This window comes from Nannobrachium achirus, assembly GCF_963921795.1.
Source record: "Nannobrachium achirus genome assembly, chromosome: 6".
Classification (NCBI taxonomy): Eukaryota; Metazoa; Chordata; class Actinopteri; order Myctophiformes; family Myctophidae; genus Nannobrachium; species Nannobrachium achirus.
The window spans coordinates 28,403,833-28,423,249 of record NC_137815.1 but is presented as its reverse complement, the minus strand read 5'-3'; the positions used below and the strand labels follow the sequence as shown (position 1 = coordinate 28,423,249).

Here is a 19,417-nt window from a genome sequence, read left to right as displayed (position 1 = left end):
CCGTTTCGTCTTCACATTCACATGAATGTATCCTAATATAAAATGATCTAAGCATATCGTCGTTGTCGGGTGAAAACCTTGTATGTCCAAAACCGGTTGTTTTGTATTTGTCATTTTAGTGAAAACAGCCAAAATCAAAGATTTGCTGTTTTCACTACTTTTGTGCGACGGCCTTGTCTGTGGAAAAACTTGCACATTTGAAACTTGGAGATACAAGGTTTTGGCCCGACAGTGACGATATATAGCTTGCTGCTTAGCAGAAATAGAAAAAAAAATACAGTATATAGTTTTGTGAACAGAAATTAATGCCAGCTTCCGTTACTTTTTTTTGTATTACTTTTAATAGTTCAATTAAGTGGTGGAATAATGGAACAAAGCATTCTAGCAGGTCGTTGTGTGTCCTCCTCCCAGGCATCCACACGGTGGAAGGCATCGCGGTGGACTGGATGGCAGACAACCTGTACTGGACGGACGACGGGCCCAAGAAGACCATCAGCGTGGCGCGGCTGGAGAAGGCCTCCCAGACCCGCAAGACCCTGATCGAGGGCACCATGACACACCCCCGCGCCATCGTGGTGGACCCCCTGCATGGGTCAGTGTGTGTGTGTGTGTGTGTGTGTGTGTGTGTGTGTGTGTGTGTGTGTGTGTGTGTGTGTGTGTATTATGTCTGCAGAATGGAAGTGGAGGTTTGATGAACATTGTTCAGTAACTTTTAGACGAAACAACACCTCTGATACATCCAGAGATGCTCACCACACTGAACTAAGCATAACCAAGTCAATACTGGAGAGGTGGCGTAACGGCATGGATTTCTACACAGAGAGTGCAATTCTTTCGACATAAGATGCTGCATTCAAGTTCAGTGGAGTTTTGACAAGGCAATTCTATTGAATGCTGCCTTCAGGTATGGCATGGAAAGAGGGCATTTGCATTTCTTTCACCATAGTAAAAAAATCATTTATGGTCTGGAAAGGGAAGTTTTTACAGACAGATAAAAGGGCAGGGGCTCAAGCCCCCTTTGATGTTTATGTGTGCACGTGCCTGCTCCCACCCCACACTGACGGCCCCCCTATGGTCCTCCCCTCAGGTGGATGTACTGGACGGACTGGGAAGAAGACCCCAAGGCCAGCAAGCGAGGGAAGATCGAGCGCGCCTGGATGGACGGCTCCAACCGCAACGTGTTCCTGACCAGCAAGACGGTGCTGTGGCCCAACGGCCTGAGTCTGGACATCCCGCACGAGATCCTCTACTGGGTGGACGCCTACTACGACCGCATCGAGATGGTCTACCTCAACACCTCCGAACGCAAGGTCAGCTACATATTGTTATCAAGAAAAATGAAAGGGTCTAAGTGCTCGGAATTTCAAAAAATCACACCTACTGTGAAGTGAGAGGTTCTATTTATTTATACGTTAATTTCATTAAGCGTCACGTGACGGCCAATGTGACACTGGGCGTGGGCGTACAACAACATTTGAGCGCCAGATGTTGGATCTTATCTCCTTCCAGGAGCACCGCTCAAAAACAGTGTAGCGAAAGTGCTCTTTGGTAGGAAACTGAAAACTTGCAACAAAGGAAAAAGAAACCATAAGTGACATTTTATTCCACTTATAATCAGAATAATGGTCCAGTCGGAATCGCAATGAACTGACTCATTGTAAAGTTAATGTTCCTGGCTTTCACTTTGTTGGAATGTCTGTACTCTCTCTCTCTCTCTCTCTCTCTCTCTCTCTCTCTCTCTCTCTCTCTCTCTCTCTCTCTCTCTCTCGCCACATTTAAGCCCACTTAAGGTAATAAGTGACGTTTAAACTCTCAGGAGAATGTGAAGCCATGTCTTCTGATGTGGTGAGCAGTGGTGGATGTATTTTTTTATTAATAATTGTAGTGGAGTAAAAATGTCCTGCGAAAAAAAAACTTTGAGCACTTTGTGCCAAGATGTAGGCCAGATGTAGGACAGATGTAGGCCACGCTTCAGATCCCGGACAAAGCCAGATGTTGGAGCTTAGCTCCTTCCAGAATACTCAAGTACAAAATCTAATTTCTAAATTGTACTCAAATGCAGTACTTGAGTATGTACGTAGCTACTTTCCACCACGGGTGGTGGGTGATGTGGTAAGGACGTCCATCCTGTCCTCTTCTTCTCCAGGTTTAACCCATTTAGGCCTAGAATTATGGAATGCTTTAACCTGTGAAAAATAGCAGATATACAGGTGCCGCGCTGCGAGCTTGTAGATCAGCTATTTTTGAAAAAGTCGTGAAAATGTGTGCAAATCTTTGAATATGTATTTTCAAAGCGAACGTTTGTAACTCAAATTTTGCTTCTGGGTGGTCCCTGGAACTAAATATTTTGAGATGGGGGTCCGTGGCCAAATAAATATCATTTTGGGGGTCCTTCACATGAAAAGGTTTGAGAACCACTGACATAGTAGTCTCTCAAGAACAGCTCCGTTTAAGTGAAAAGGACCTTTTCTTTGACTATGGCTAAGCCAGATTGCTGACATAGAAACATAGGTTTTTCAAAAAATCTTAGAAGGATTCAAAAGACACTTATAGAATCGGGTCAAAATTCTAATTTTCACGATTTTTCAAAAATAGCAGATCTACAAGCTCGCAGCGCGGCACTCGGTGCCGCGCTGTGAGCTTGTATATCTGCTATTTTTCAATAGCTAAAGCATAAAATGATACACAATAATGTGCACCCATTCTAAATGGGTTTTAATAACTGCAGGGCCAGTATATACTAGTATATAATAGTATATTATTCTGACCACACTGTTGCTTCAAGGCAAGGCCAGTTTATTTGTCCTAGAGAGGTTTGAGAACATCTAGAGCAGTGCTGTTCAACCTGCGGCCCCTGCAGCATGTCTGTGCGGACCGCCATGGTCATACCAATAAAAATATATTTTTTCTACTTTCAGTTTTTCATTTGTATCTCCAAAACCCCTAAGATTAATTTTTTGTGTTGTTTTATACAAGACCTTTTTTCTTTTTTGCTATTTTGTTTGTTCCAATAGAAGAAACTTCATCATTTCATCATTATTCATTAATCATTCCATGACAAACTTTTTGTTCAGTGAGGTTTGGAAATGTCAAATGTAGCTGTTTTCTGTGTGTTTCCTTACTTTTTTAACTCATGTAGTGTGTTACGAAATCATTGTCGAAACTTCCAAAATAGGACCGTAACTTTTAGTTTGCAGCCCTTGGACTTTTGGTATTTTGCTGCGTGGCCCCTGAGCCATCTTAACACTTATGTTGCAATGATTTTTTGCCATGGTTACCATAGACTTCCATGTAATTGTGCAATTGTGTAAAAAGTGCACGCCCATGCCTAGATGATGCACCACGTGTGTAGATGCTGTTCACAGCTTTCAAACAAAAAAATCCGCTTGGAAATCCGTTCAGGCATTCATGATTTATCAGCCATTATGTTTTCTTCAGATGTAAACAAACATGGCTGCCATGTTTGAAAGAATGAGTTGGTATGGGGGTTAAACATGCAATTTCGCCATCGCGATCATGCCTAATACATTTCTGGAGGTCCAAAAAAAAAATTGAAAAAAAAAAATGTAAAAAAAAAAAAAAAGTTTTTTTTTTTTTTTTTTTTTTCAAAAACGGCCCAAACTCGGGAAACTCGGGGTTGGCACAGCGGTAGTACCAATACAAACTCGGGAAACTCGGGGTTGGCACCATATGTGTTAAGTTGAGTAGTTCATGTAGTAGTGGTGGTGGTTCTCTTGCCCGGCCGATGCCATAATGGTAGTGATTGTTCTTGTGCTCCATATATGGAGCTGACTGATTTGTTTGCGCCTGATGCCATGACGGCACATTTAGGTGAAAACAGACGATCTACAAGCTCGAGATGTTTGGTGTGGAGGGAAATGTTTGGTGGAGAGGGAAATACCAAGTACAGAGCCCTGAGCCACGTCTGACACAAATCTGTTCCTGGTTTGACACAAATTTTGACCTGAAAGTCAAGATTCAATTTATCCCCTGAATAAGCAGGCAGGCTCTATTAGCTCAATGGTAAAAAAAAAAAAAAGAAGAAAAAAAACAGGTTCAACTCCGGGTTCAACTTTGGAGGTAAGAGGAAAGTTACGTTGTGTAGCTTTAATAGAATACAAAATAAAAATAATAGCCTAAAATTACCGGTCAATAAGTCAAAATGCTCAGTAAGGCAGCGGTAAACAGAAAAGTTTTCACTTTTGATTTAAAATAGCTTAGAGTTGCAGACCTGCGGTTTTCTGTGGGAGTTTGTTCCAAATAATGTGGTGCATTAAATAGTGTGAACACTGCTGCTCTGTGAATAAAATGGACGCGCATATGGATGTGAATATGGATGAATATGGACTTTTTACTTTCAATAGAAAACACAGCTGGAAAACGAACAGTGGGGCAGGCAAGCAGCACTCGATGCAGCTACGAGGTCCATGTTTTTTCAGATGTTTGCCCGTGGTGGCAGTGCTGGAATTGCTATTCTGTTAAATGTCAGAACCTTTTCTTTTATGATGACTGACTGTGAAGTGTGTAAAAACACTGTATCCATTCATTCAGCGTTCACGTAAATACTTATGTGAGGAATCATCATCATCAATCATCATCAATCGTACTGATTTACCTCAAAGGGTTATTTAGTATAAGTTGTTGCCGAATGGAAACCTTGTATGTCCAAAACCGTTTCTTTTTATTTAATCATGCTTAATCAAACTCACAACGCGTCGCTACGCAGTGATATTTTTTGCCGAAAGTCACCCCCCCCCCCCCCCCCCATTCCCAAGATGCACCACCTCCAAGCTGACCTCTGGCTATTTTCAGTACTTGATACCACACTGAACTAAGCATAAAAAAGGCAATACTGGAAATTTAGTGTACGGCAGTGAGGGCAATTCTTTCAACATAAGATGCTGCATTCAAGTTCAGGAGAGTTTGGACAAGGCAATTCTCTTGAATGCTGCCTTCAGGTACGGCATGGAAAGAGGGCATTTGCATTTCTTTCACCATAGTAAAAACGGCATTTGTGGTCTGGAGAGGGCACTTTTTACAGACTGTTAAAAGGGCAGGGGCTCAAGCCCCCTTTCATGTCTATGTGTGCATGTGCCTGATGAGCGGTTTACTGTGTTTGTTTCAGACGGTGTACGAGGGCCAGGAGCTGAGCCACGCCTTCGGCCTGTGCCACTACAAGAACTTCCTGTTCTGGAACGAGTACCGCAGCGGGAGCATCTACAAGCTGGACACTAGCACGGGGGCCGCCACGCTGCTGCGCAACGAGAGGCCGCCCATCTTTGAGATACGCATGTACGACGCGCAGCAGCAACAAGGTAACGTTAAAGATACACATGTACGAAGCTCAGCAGCAGCAAGGTAACATTAAAGGAGTAATTCACCCCCAAAATGACTTTTTTTCTATTGATTACTCGTGCCATAGAGATTTGAGTTAAATCATATTTTTTTGTATTTGTCGCATTCCTAAGACAAAAATATGATTATAGTAAATACGTATACCCCCATTGATTCCGGATGGGGACCCAAATGCATGGCCCTGGATGGGGACCCAAATGCATGGCACTGGATGGGGAAACCATCAGGGTAAAATATTATTGAACTCAACTCTCCATTGCGTGAGTAATCAATAGAAAAAAGTCATTTGGGGGCTGAACTACTCCTTTAAAGATACACATGTACAATGTGCAGCAGCAGCAGCAGCAGCAGGGTTGTGGCCACGGCCAGTGTCCGTCCCAACATGCTGAATACTTCACTGTGTACCGGTATATTCACACGTCCCAGACTATTCAGACTCACTCCCAATCCTCCGCCGTCATCTGAAGACTCACCTTTTCAGACTCCACCTGACCAGACATAGCACTTGACCTGGCCTTGAAGACCTTGCAGGCTTATGCAAAGGTTAAAAATGTAATTTAGATGGCACGTTATGTAGACGGATGCCAGGTTTATTTGTAAACCTGGCATCCTATAGCGGGTATAGTTTCAATGTAAAGATTTATAGTTTTTTCGATATCATACTGTTTAGACTGATGATAGGGTCCTGGTTTACCCATGATTCTAGATCAGGGGTTTTCAAAGTGGGTGACGGGGCACCCTGGGGTGCCGTGACGGCAGTCCAGGGGTGCCGCGAGATCATTGATAATATTTGGAAATTATTTGAACACTTGAAAAAATATTTAGTATCATTTTATACTTGAAGTACAAAGTTATTATCAGTCAGTTCTAACCAAAATGGCTATTATCTCAACGTTTTCCTCGCAACATAATCACTAAAATATCGTCACTGTCGGGCAGAAACCTCGTATCTCCAAGTTTCAAATGCATACGTCTTTTGGTAAAGCAAAGCCCTGCTTCATCATACAAGACTGTCGCACAAAACTAGTGAAAACAGCCGATCTACAAGCACACAACGCCTCGCATCGCGAGGCGATGTGTGCTTGTAGATCTGCTGTTTTCACTAGTTTAGTACATTTTATAGATGATAAATACAAAACGAACGGTTTTGGACATACAAGGTTTCCACCCGACAACGACGATATGCTATAAATAGAAGGAGCTGGGAGTGAATATTATAATGTAGCGGATAAAAAAAATATATTTATGGGGTGCCCTGAGACAAAAAAGTTTGGGAACCCCTGTTCTAGATTACTATTTCTTTGCTTTTGATGTATTGCCCCATGTTTACCCTGCTTACTGTAAATGTCTCTGGATAAAGAGTGCCTCACGCATGTGGGTTTCTCCCTCAGGCTCCAACGCGTGCCGGGTGTACAACGGCGGCTGCAGCAGCCTGTGTCTGGCCACCCCGGGAGGACGCTCCTGCGCCTGTGCAGAGGACCAGATACTAGACCCTGCGGACAACACCAGCTGTAAAGGTAGAACACAGTAATATACTGATTGATTGATTGAATATTAGTCAGACATGTATACAGCGCGTGGTACAGTAAGACATTAATAAAGCTAAAAAACACACATAAATTACAGTATCCATTCTATCCGACATGGATATAGCCTATTTTTTTCTGAACTTTTACAGAATTAATTAATTATATACCCGGCACTAGATGTGTTAAATGGTTTCATTTGTACTGTGGATACATTGGAACCCCCCTCAAGGACCCCTGGGGGTCCCCCGATTCCCTTGTGGAGAACCAGTACTGTACTGTACTGTACTGTACTGTACTGTACTGTAATGTAATGTACTGTACTGTACTGTACTGTACTTTATTGCATTGTCTTGTTTCGGTTGCTTAGCTATAGGAAATGGACCACCCTAGTTTTTGTCTTGTTGGCAGAGAAGGAATGAGTCATTCACAGGTTTATTTCTCACCTCATGTTCTTTATTTTGTTCTCTCTGTGGCTTCTGTCAGCCAACCCTCCTCCTCAGTACCATGTAGATGCTAAATATACATCATGCAGACATTATGTTCATTACTTCGAATATGTTGAGTTATTTGGATTCGTTTTTGATTGACCACTAATGGTAAGAATGTTATGTTATGTTGATTTTTAGCTTGTGTTCTAGCTAGTTTCTTTGAAGCAACCAAATTAATTTAAAAAGGAAGAGGAGATCCCTGCACTCCAACAATTTGGACAAGAGGAAGTTCAAGTTAAATCAAATTTTATTCTATAAAAATTGCAAACATGTTTTTCGACCGTTTAAGATCTTTATCTGAACGAGAACTAAATTGTTTCCTTTGTGTAACGCCCGGGATTCGAACCTCCATCTCCCATGTGGAAATCCAACGTCTTCACCACTAGCCTAAAGGGGACTTCCTTCTTTACCCGGGGGCGATATTATGTTTTAGGTAATCAGGCAGAGGCTCTGAGACTCTCCTGCTACATTTGCCTGGAACTCGAACCCAGGTATTTTTTGGGTCGGTTGCTTAGCTAGCTATAGACCGTTTTCCTGAACGCTGCCCTGTAGAGAGGGCGCAGCCATTGCTGCGGTGTCAACCCTTGATACAACCCGGGGAAACCAAAACAAAACACGCATGACTTCCAGAGGCTGCATGCTAACAGTGAGTAGCTGTCCAAACGTTTCCAAAACCTACCGGGCCGTTCTTTGTGGGAACAAAGTCCTTTAGGTTGATATTTTTGATCCTCTACTGGCGAACATCTTTGTCCTCTGCACGCCCAGGGAATCTTATGTAAACTGTACCGCCTCAAGCATTTACAATCTTGTGGATTTCACATTCAGTTCCTCTCCAAAGTAGATTTTTTTCCCACTACTGTTGGAACATAAACTACACAGGTTCGTCCAGACTTTCTGTACATCTTTGTAAAGTTAGTTTTAGTAAAAAAGCAGGTAAGGGAGTAAGCAGACTGCCACACTAGTAACTCCCCCGTCCCGTGTAGCAACAGATAGTGACTATTGACAGATTTGACACTGCAGCGATGGCTGGCTGCGCCCTCTATGGCAGTGGTTCTCAACCTGTGGGTCGGGACCCCCAGAGGGGTCCCCAAATTATTTTGGGGGGTCCCCAGATGTTTAGCTAAATGTTAACATTGTTTTCTCACTCAACAGTAAACAGACCAACATACAGTATAAGTTTATACAGGGTATCTGCACATTTCTAAAGTGACAATTTAAGGACTTTAACTCATTCCCCGCCTCCCCCGATAGTCCCGAGAAAATCCCAATGTCGTTCCCCGCCAGGCCCGATAGTCCCGAGAATTTGCTTTTATATAATGTAATGTTTAATTACATTCTTCCACAGCCCGTCACAAAGTCTGAGCCTTTTATCTTAAAGGGAACCTAAAATATCACACATCAAAGTAAGTGTGTTTGAAAAAAATACTGTAATAATGTATAAATCTTTAAATTACATCGGAGTAACTCATCTACTCCCGGGTCAACAATCACCCAGTGGCGTCAGTTCAGAAAAAGGTAAGGTATGGCAACATGACTAGACACCAGTCATGTTGCCATACCTTAGCAACAGGCATGATGAAAAGTACATTTTTATTATTTCCCCCTGTAGCCAAGGTATGGCAGCTGCATACCCCTGCATACCCCTGCCATACCCAATTGACGCCCCTGCAATCACCCGCTATTTTAAAACCAAACTACTTGGCCAAGACGTACTAAATATCTACTAAATATAGCTTACAAATTCAAACACTCATGCCAATTTTGCAAGATGTAGTTTACAAACCTCAGTATACAGTTGTATTCGTTATTACCGTCATCTTTTGCCTCTGTATAAAATAGCCTCAAGTCGACCGACTCGACCCGGAAAGGAAACAGTTAGCCAAATAGCTAATAGTTAGCTCACAACTTTCTACTACTTCTCTTTCATCTCAATCGCGGTAACGTCCGTATTTCACTATTGGCCGCCCACTCGCGTTAATAGTCCCCTCAAATAGTTGTCATCTACAACGCAAATCAAACAGTATAGGCCTACACCACGTCATCGCCTCACCAATACTTTATTAACGTCTGTTTACATTATATGCAGTGAACGCAACCATTGTCACCAGATTCTATAGGTCAACATTTGCGGTGTAACAGCCCAGTACGTTCTCACACACACACACACACACACACACACACACACACACAGCTTGACATCAACAGAGAGAGACAGGGAGAGAGAGAGAGACGGTCGGGATATTTTTTACTTTTTAGCATGGTGCACTCCTATTCCGCGACAAACTTCACTGCCTCCCGGCTCCCGGTACCAAATGGACCCGGGCCGTACCATACGCGCTGTGTGTGCACGCACGCGTTTTTCCCCTTGACCATGATAATTGAAGGCGTCAAAAAAGGAAAGTCAGCGATATAAAGTATTTTTCTCTCTTATATAATAATGAATAATGAAAGACAGAAATACCGTAATGTGTCAGAATAGAAAAAAAAGTGGTGCGTGTGTGGTGTAAAAAGAAAAAAATGAAAGACAGAAATACCGTAATGTGTCTGAATAGAAAAGAGGAAAAAAAAATGCATGTGTGGTGTAAAAGGTACTCAAATGTTTTAAGTAAAAGTATCACTACTCCTTCACAATGATCAATGGACACTAATGGTCGCCACTCGCCAGCAATACTTTTGCGCCCCATCATTTAACTATGAAAGAAATAATGTCAATCGCCAGATCATGGTCGTTGTGCTGACAGACACACAGACAGAAAGTTCACAAATGTTTTGCTTAAGTAAAAGTATCAGTACGGCAATGTAGAAATACTCAGTTACAAGTAAAAGTCTGCAATTCAACATTTACTCAAAAGTACAAAAGTATTGCTACTGCTCCCACAACAAAGTCACTATGAGAGTGGATTGCTTTGGCAATGTAAACGTATGTTTTCTCATGCCTTTGAATTGGATTTCCCAATTCTGCCAATGCATTTCAATGAGCATTTCTACAAAAAAAAAAAAAAGAAGAAGAATGCTCCATTGTCATTGAAACACATTGGCAGTGGGGAATCCACTCTCAGAGGTACTTTGGCAGAATGTCCCTTTTCAAATATAAAAGTATTTTGAAAATAGCAGATATATAAACTCACAATGCATCTAAAGTTATCACAGCATAAATGTAGTGGAGTAATAACCATACTTTGTACAAGTAAAAGTCTGGAATTCAAAATTAACTTGAAAAAAAGTATTCAGAAGGCATAATGTCCATTTTAAAATATCAAAAAATATTTTGCAAATAGCAGATCTACAAGCTCACGATACTGCATTGTAGAAATACTCTGTTACAAGTAAAAGTCCTTTCATATCACCAGTGGTTTGAGGGATACCAGTAGTGCCCCTGCTATCTTATTTCTCAATATAGGTAGTATATTAGAGTATAGTGTTGCAAACACTGAAAAAAACAGATGTGTTTAGATGTATTTCTTTTTGCTTTTAAATCTCATTTCATTTGTACATTTCCTTGATAAATACAGGGAAATAGGGCTACATATATTTTTAAAACCTTTTGTCCCTTGATATTTCACTTTCAAAACATTTTTGGATCAATTCATCATCTACTCAGCTTCTACCTTTTGAGAGACAGTTTTTAAGTTGCTTGATTCAGATTTAGATATTTGATATTTTATTAGACACACCCCTTTCTATACAAACCCATTGTAACTTCAAACCACTTTAACCATGATAAATTCATCGCAAACTCATACTGCCCTCCTTTTTCAATTAGCCTTTTCAATATTATTATTATTTTATCTTATGCATAGATTAAAAGCTGCCGTTTCATTTGCTGTGATGTTGAAAGGTAACACGTGTGAAATCAAATCAGTGGTGGAAAAAGTACACACATTTTATGCTTAAGTCAAAGTATCAATGAGCAGAGTGACATCAGCACAACAGAACAGTTAACTTAAATGGGACTAATAGTAGGTTGTCAGTAGTCTGTGTCCAGACTGTCAGACTGTCCACTCTTGCTGTGTGTTAGTGCTTCCGTTTTTCCGCCTCTGGACAGCAGGATAGGGGAGAGCCTATTCATTCACTTCACCAATAGACTATCCAATCCACAGACACTGCAAACAGGGCAACGTGCTGTAGATTCATCTCTATTCTGGGGTACACACCATGCTGCCGCAACATGGCGGTGAAGGCCGCGCAGCGGCCCGAACTCTAGGATTTTGCGGCCCGAAGGGCCTCAAATTTCTAGTTGCAATACAAATGTATAAATCTCCCCATAACCCACAGTGAACTGGCAAAAGACGCATTTGAGCTCAAAAGGCTGGCTGCCGAAAAAAAAAAGAGAAGAAAAAAAAGTGTGAGAACAGCTGTGTGTGTGTGTGTGTGTGTGTGTGTGTGTGTGTGTGTGTGTGTGTGTGTGTGTGTGTGTGTGTGTGTGTGTGTGTGTGTGTGTGTGTGTGTGTGTGTGTGTGTGTGTGTGTGTGTGTGTGTGTGTGTGCTTCCCTCCAGGACCACTATATCTCTGTTTCAGTGGTCCCTGTTGGACCCCCTGATGGTGTTCAGTCCCATAAAAAAACAGTGCTATCAGTGAGATCTGCCTCTCTCTCTCTCTCTCTCTCTCAAGAAACAAAACACACAATTATCGCCAATTCGCCATATAAATGCTTCTAAAACGTACCTGATAATGATGATGGTTGATTTGAATCCACACCCTGGGTTATAATCCATATATCCAGGCTATAATATTAGTTTTGTAATGGTATTTAGTCCACAAACTTTAGTCCACAAACAAGCCATGATCGCCTTTGCAAAGGTGGGGGTCCCTGGTCGCCTTTCTAACGGAACCAATAAGGGGTCCGCGGGTCCAACGCTTCGCCGACCTCCCAGAGCAGTGCGGAGTTACATAACATTGTAAAATCAATCAATAAGCCGATCATTTGTTACATAAAGTTCACATGATCCAGTTGCAGGGACAAGTGGTCCCTGTCGATGGGGTCTCACAAAGGGGGTCCCCTGGTCTCCAGCCAACACTTAGGGAACCAGGTGGGCGTGGGGGTCCCTGGCCCACGCTCCACCAAAACAAGCATCAACTACAGCCAACAAGCGATCGATCAACTACAGCCTCGCCTCGTTAGCAAACTGCGTCTGCCCTGCTCTTGCCAGGGCAGTGCAGAGGATTTTTTAGGGGCAGGGGGAGACATTTTCTAACATGTGCTAGAATGTGAAAATAGCAGATCTACAAGCTCTACAAGCTCTCAAAGTGTCGCAGAGCGACGTGTTGAGAGATTGCTGATCACCTTGTTGAACAAATGTCATAGCAATCCATTCTAGAGATGTATTCTAGAAGTGTTATTGCGACCGTCAGGGAGCAGTTTACTATGAAAACCTCCACCGGCCGTCCGTCGGTCGGTCACACGTCACACGTCACACCTTTGCCCTGCTCATATCTCCGCATCAGTATATAGGGCTTGTTTGTTTATTGTATGACATCACGCCACATCATCAGCTGTGGACTCTGTGATGTCATCGTATCGCATCAGTATATAGGGCTTGTTTGTTTATTGTATGACATCACGCCACATCATCAGCTGTGGACTCTGTGATGTCATCGTATCTCCATATATGGCCATCTCCGTATATGGAGATATAAGTCGTCCATGCCCAAGTATGGGCTGGTGAGGTCAGACTTTGTTTGATGCGTAGGTTATCTCAATATATGGAGATTCAACATTCCAGGCAATGCTCTCTTCCCTGGTGAGAATTGCCCCTTTATATAGGGCTTGTTTGTGTATTGTATGACATCACGCCACATCATCAGCTGTGGACTCTGTGATGTCATCGTATCTCCATATATGGCCATCTCCGTATATGGAGATATAAGTCGTCCATGCCCAAGTATGGGCTGGTGAGGTCAGACTTTGTGTGATGCGTAGGTTATCTCCATATATGGAGATTCAACATTCCAGGTGTAACTATGGCTACCCGTATGACGTGAGAGGTGGAGGTTGTGATATTTGTGGAGATAAGCGACCAACGGTCGCTTATCTCCCGATTAGGGAGTCTTACTGGTTGTAAAGACTCATGCCCCCTTTGATGTCAATGTGTGTGTGTGCACCTGTAGGCCTACAGAGCGCAACTAGCATTTACACACAGAAACAGAGAGACAGCGCCCCCAAGTGACTTGTAGCAGACTTGTAGAATACTGTAGCAGTAATAGTATATCAATGTGAACTTGCTGTTTTTGGTCAGACATAGCATATAAAAATATTTTTCTCTGCATTTTTCTAAACAGAAAATTCTAAAAATAATTCCTATTACATAATTACATTAGTACACGTATCTGATAAGTGCCTGACGCCATAAATACAAATATCAACTGAGTTATTCGCTCGAAAAGCCATCAATCACAAAAAGGTCAATATCTCCAGTTCTTTCAATTATAGCTGGATTTTGGTCAAAAATGGCTATTTTGAGATGGCTGCAACTATAGAAAAAAAAGCTTTTTATTTATTTATTTTATTTTTCGGTGAGACTAGAGTTTGTCCTGTTTCATTTGAGGTTCTGTATGACATTGTCGAAAAAATACAGAATTTAGGAAAAATGTCAATATAAAAAAAATATATACATTTTTTTATTAAACAAAATGGCAGGAGAGCCATACAGTCAATGTTAAAATGGCGGCCAATGTGTTAAAGACCTTTTTTGTACCTCTGGTCAAACATTGGTAAAATTGTCAAATATTAGAGGCAGAAATTGTGAAAATAGCAGATCTACATGTAGATCGGCTATTTTCACAATGGAATAGATCGAGTCAAATTTAAATGTAATGCCAACTCCTACAATTCCAAGTGCTCGTGCAGGGTCCCCAGTTAAAATATGATTTAATTTGGGGGTCGTGTCCTGAAAAGGTTGAGAACCACTGCTCTACGGGGCAGCGCTCAGGAAAGTGGTCTGTAGGAAACTGACCACCCTCGTTGTCTTGTTGGCAGAGAAGGAATGAGTCATTCACAAGTTTGTCTCTCTGTATCCTGTTCTTCTCACCTCATGTTCTTTATTTCCGCAGGCCAACCGCTCCTGCACGTCATGTCTTTATTATTGTGTTCTTTGTCTCTCTTCCGGGGTTAGCCAACCCGTCCTACAGCCCTCCGCCGCAGTGCCAGCAGGGGGAGTTTGCCTGTAAGAACAACCGCTGCATCCAGGAGAGATGGAAGTGTGACGGAGACAACGACTGTCTGGACAACAGCGACGAAGCTCCCGAGCTCTGCCGTGAGTCACACGCATGCCTGCGCGCGGACACACATACACACACACTAGGGCATTCACGAATAGTGATTTTTAGTATTCGAATTATTCAACCTCAAAGTATTTGAATAGTCGAATATTCGACAGGACTGGCCAAACTGTCAAATAATAAGTCAGCAAGCGAGCATTGTGAAAATAGCCGATCTACATGCTCACAATGCGAGGCGTTGTGAGCATGTACTGGTAGATCTGCTATTTTCACAATATTTATCTGCGGAACCGAGTCACATTAAATGTAATACCTACAATTCCAAGTGCTTGTCAGGGTGGGGGTCCCCAGTTCAAATATGTTTATTTTGAGGGTCACCGCCTAAAAAAAGTTTGAGAACCGCTGGTATAGAGCATTAACAAATTCATCCACCAGGGCCATTGACAACTCATTCTTATGACTTCCTATCTAGCCAAGCTTTATAAACTATATATCTTTTAAAGAGAAAACAATAACAATAAAAAAAATAAGCGAATATTCGACTTCGGAGAACAGCGTCGAATAGTGACTTTGATATTCGAATATTCGAATATTTGGTGAATGCCCTAACACACGCATGCACACACTATACTTGTGAGGATGTCAACATTTTAGGTGTGGTGTTTTTTACATTTTGGGGCCTTTTCCACCTGCAAAGGACCGGTTTGGGTTCTTTCTCCCGCCTATGGGATGGCAACTTTCTTGGAGCCTTGGTTTATTCTTGCGAACTGACCGCGAACCAACTTTTACGGTTCAGAACCAACTCGGTTCTCGGTGGAAAAGCTCACCTCTCGTTCATCCCATAGGCGGGAGAAAGAACCCGAACCGGTTCTTTGCCGGTGGAAAAGGCCTTTTTGGGTCTTCTCTTTTTTAAGATATTTTTGGGGGCTTCGCTGCCTTTATTTGGATATTACATAGTGGGAAGTGACAGGAAACCCGTTAGAGAGACGGGGAGTGACACACAACAAAGGTTGTCGGGCTCTGGAATCGAACCTGCGACTCGCTGTTAGGCTACATTATAGCCTATATGTGGTGGTGTTTAAAAGTTCAACATTATTTTACCTTTTAAAAATACTTTTCAAGATTTATTTTTAAATGTTCAAAAATAGCAGATGTACCTGTACATGTTCACATCACGACGCTAAGTGACGAGCTGTGAACTTGTACACCTGCTATTTATGAATAGGTAAGATATGGATAAAACCAGTAAGACTCCCTAATCGGGAGATAAGCAACCGTCAGGTCGCATACACAAACTTTAGAAGGCAATGTTAGGCAATCAGGAGGGAATATGGGAAATGGGAGAGATCCATGTTGATGACATGACTTTAGAGATACTGTGTACCGCTTTGGGTGATTTTAGGGCAAAATCTGTAGGAGCAGTGTCCAAAAATGTGTCTTGCAAGAATCGGCCTCATGGTGGCGCTAGAAGAGGGCCATGTGAGAAATGAGGGGTGGAGGTTGTGATTTGGCCGCCAAGGGGTGTGCGTGCAAAGCTTGGCATGGATCGGGGCAACGGTGGCGGAGATCTAAGTAGGGCAAAAGTGTGACGTGTGACTGACAGACTGACATCCGGTGGAGGTTTTGATAGTAACTGCGACCTGACGGTCGCAAATAAAAAAGGTTAAAATGATTGGGATGCTGTATCAACAAATTTAGCTGGGGAACCATCTGGGGGTACCCTGACCCTACTTTGAGAACCAGCACCTTACACACTCAATTCAATTCAATTCAAAGGGCTTTATTGGCATGAGAAAACACACGTTTACATTGCCAAAGCAGAAGTGTACAGAATACAATACAATCAGAACAAAATATGTACAGGTGAAAACAGTTTTCATGCATCACGGTTACGTTCAGGCAGAGCAGGGATATATACAATGGTTTTTAAGGCGCTTGGGTTCCATTTGATATCCTTCTCTTATCACAGCAGCTCACGAATCTTGCTGCTGTGTTTGCGCATTGTTTTACTTCACCCAGCAGGTATGGGAGTTTTTCATCATTGGTCATATTTTCAAACTCTCACACACCTCATTTAACCTCCCGATTGGCCATGCCGTCCTCCGGAGTAAAAAAAAACCCCAAAACACCACCACCACCTCCGGCCATTTTAGTTTGACAGTCTGGTGACGTGAGCAGTGAGTTGAGAAAGAGCAGAGTGAGTGTGAAGCGAGTGGCCTGTTTGTCTGTGCTGCTTTGTGTGTGCGTGCGTGCGTGCGTGCGTGCGTGCGTGCGTGCGTGCGTGCGTGCGTGAGAGAATGCAGGAATGTCAGAGGATCTGGAAAAACTCTCCCGTCTAACAGTATGTGCGTGTTTCTGTATATCCGTCTGTCTGTCTGTCTGTCTGTCTGTCTGTCTGTCTGTGGTCAGACTGCAGACAGGTTCCAGTCCAGACTGTTCCAAACATCTGGAATATGTGTCGGTTCTGTATGCATTGTAACCTCGCACAGCTCCATCCTAACAGCTGGAATATGTGTCTGTTCTGTATGTACCGTAAGACAGTGGTTCTCAACCTTTTCAGGCCGTGACCCCCAAAATAATAATATTTTAACTGGGGACCCCCCACCCTGACGAGCACTAAGAGTTGAGGCAATACATTTTGTACAACACGGTTGCGAGGCGTTGTAGATTGTCTATTTTCACAATTTATGCCTCTAATATTTTGGCCAATATGTTTAATTTGTCATTTTAGAGGTTAAAAAGTCCTTCAATTGTCACTTTAGAAATGTGCATATACCCTCTATACACTTAAACTTTATGTTGGTTTGTGGGGACCCACAGGTTGAGAACCACTGCCGTAAGCGATGATAGTGTTCCTATTATGAGCGGGGCTCAGACCTGGCTTCTATTATTATTATTGCTATAGAAGTTCTATAGCAATCTAGTCATTTCATGCTGACCATGTGGCCACATTGCTCTGCCGAGCATAACTCCCTCTCCCTCTCCCTCTCCCTCTCCCTCTCCCTCTACCTCTCCGTCTCTCTATCTCTCTCTCCAGACCAGCACACCTGCCCCACAGACAGGTTCAAGTGTCAGAACAACCGCTGCATCCCGCTGCGCTGGCTCTGTGATGGAGACAACGACTGTGGGAACGACGAGGACGAGTCCAACACCACCTGTTCAGGTACACCACCTTCTCTAGTCCAACACCACCTTCTCTATGATAATGATAATGATAATGACTTTTATTTGTATAGCACTTTTCCAAACAGTTACAAAGTGCTTGACAGAATATGGTTAAAAACAACAACATACAGCAAAAAGACACAAAACACAACAAAGCATAGAACACTTGTGATACACAAATATCAATATACAGGTGTGTATATTCACAAAACACTTCTTTACACAATTATAAGAAACATTTGGTGTAAAGGTATGTTTTCAAAAGTGACTTGAACCTAGGTAGGGTTCTAACCGTAGTTCCACTGGCAGTTCATTCCACATCCTGGGTGCCCGAGCGGCGACAGCACGATCGCCCCGGGTTACCAGGTTAGTATTAAAGGTGATACACCATGAAAATTCACTTTTCCTATTTTAAAACCTTTTTTGGGGGTCCCACTAGCACCTTCGATCCTCACAAAGTGTCTTTCTCTGGTTTTGGGAAGGTGGAGGTTAAAAGCATCCCACGGGTTCTCAAAACAGGCTGTCCAGATTTGCTGCCGTTTGTGACGTCATAAACGTCCGTTTTTGAAGAAAACTATTTTCTTTTTTTTTAATATATTTTTGAAAAAGATTTTTTTCTTTTTCAAAAAACATGTTTTTTTGAATGTGGGGGGGGGGGGGGGGGGGGGGGTGGCGCAGTTCAGGCCAAAGGTGGTACTGCAGCTGAAAATGCTCTGAGAGCCATTCAAAAATGTGAGGCTCAAACGTTTTTTTGGGACAAATCGCACAAATCGCACCTGGAGCTCACCGGTAGCCAGTGCAGAGCTGAGTAATCTAGCAGCCGAGTTCTGAATCATCTGCAGGCGTGATATTCTTTTCTTGCTAATGCCAGAATAGAGTTACAGTAATCAAGGCGTGATGATATGGGGGCGTGTATGACCTTTTCTAAATCGGTGGTTGACAGGAATGACTTGATTTTTGAAAATAACAGGATTGGACTACGGTTGTGGTTGTTTATTGAATGAGAGGTCTGAGTCAAAAATCACACCCAGGTTACGGGCTGCAGTTGCGACATTTGAGGAGAGGGGACCAAGTTGTGAGTGGAGGGAGATGGTTGAGCTGGGGGGACCGAATAGAATGATTTCAGATTTTGTTTTCTCTAGTCCAACACCACCTTCTCTAGTCCAACACCACCTGTTCATTACACCACCTGCTCTAGTACAACACCACCTGTTCAGGTACCTTCTCTAGTGGACTGTGGACCCCCCTTAACTCTGACAGTTAACTGAACCAAATGGACCCGTTTGGTTAGGGTAACCATTTGACATCACCCTTTTACGTATTGGGTTTGAAAACGGCACTTCCACATTCCTGGAGTGTGGAAGAGCCTGGGACGGCACCAGATGACTGGAAGAGAACCTCAGCCTTGCTGATCATGCGCTGAGTTGTAGCCGTCTGTTTTAGCTCCCTAGAATAGGAATTAAGAGGGTTCAAGTGGTTAAAAGAAGCATGTTTTGGGGGCATGGTGGCGCAGTCGGTAGCGCTGCCGCCTCACAGCTAGAAGGTCCTTGTTTCGATTCCCACCGGGGGACGCTGTGGGCGCTGTGGGCGTGTTCGCTCCTCCGCGTCATCAGTGCCCACACCCTGGTATAGGTGGGGTTGGCAAAGGGGCCTTTCTGTGT

At 42.9% G+C, this 19,417-nt stretch overlaps 1 protein-coding gene across 1 annotated transcript in view; it reads left to right on the top strand.

The window, feature by feature from the left end:
* LOC308286965 (low-density lipoprotein receptor-related protein 1-like) overlaps nt 1-19,417 on the top strand; it is a gene marked incomplete at both ends in the record, with an annotated part of 303,935 nt that overhangs the window by 146,114 nt on the left and 138,404 nt on the right. Inside the window, 6 exons of the mRNA XM_080728087.1 lie at nt 412-592; nt 1,088-1,310; nt 5,126-5,315; nt 6,747-6,872; nt 14,486-14,626; nt 17,629-17,754. Of these exons, the coding sequence (XP_080584213.1) occupies nt 412-592; nt 1,088-1,310; nt 5,126-5,315; nt 6,747-6,872; nt 14,486-14,626; nt 17,629-17,754 (987 nt within the window). The remainder of the gene's footprint in view (nt 1-411; nt 593-1,087; nt 1,311-5,125; nt 5,316-6,746; nt 6,873-14,485; nt 14,627-17,628; nt 17,755-19,417) is intronic.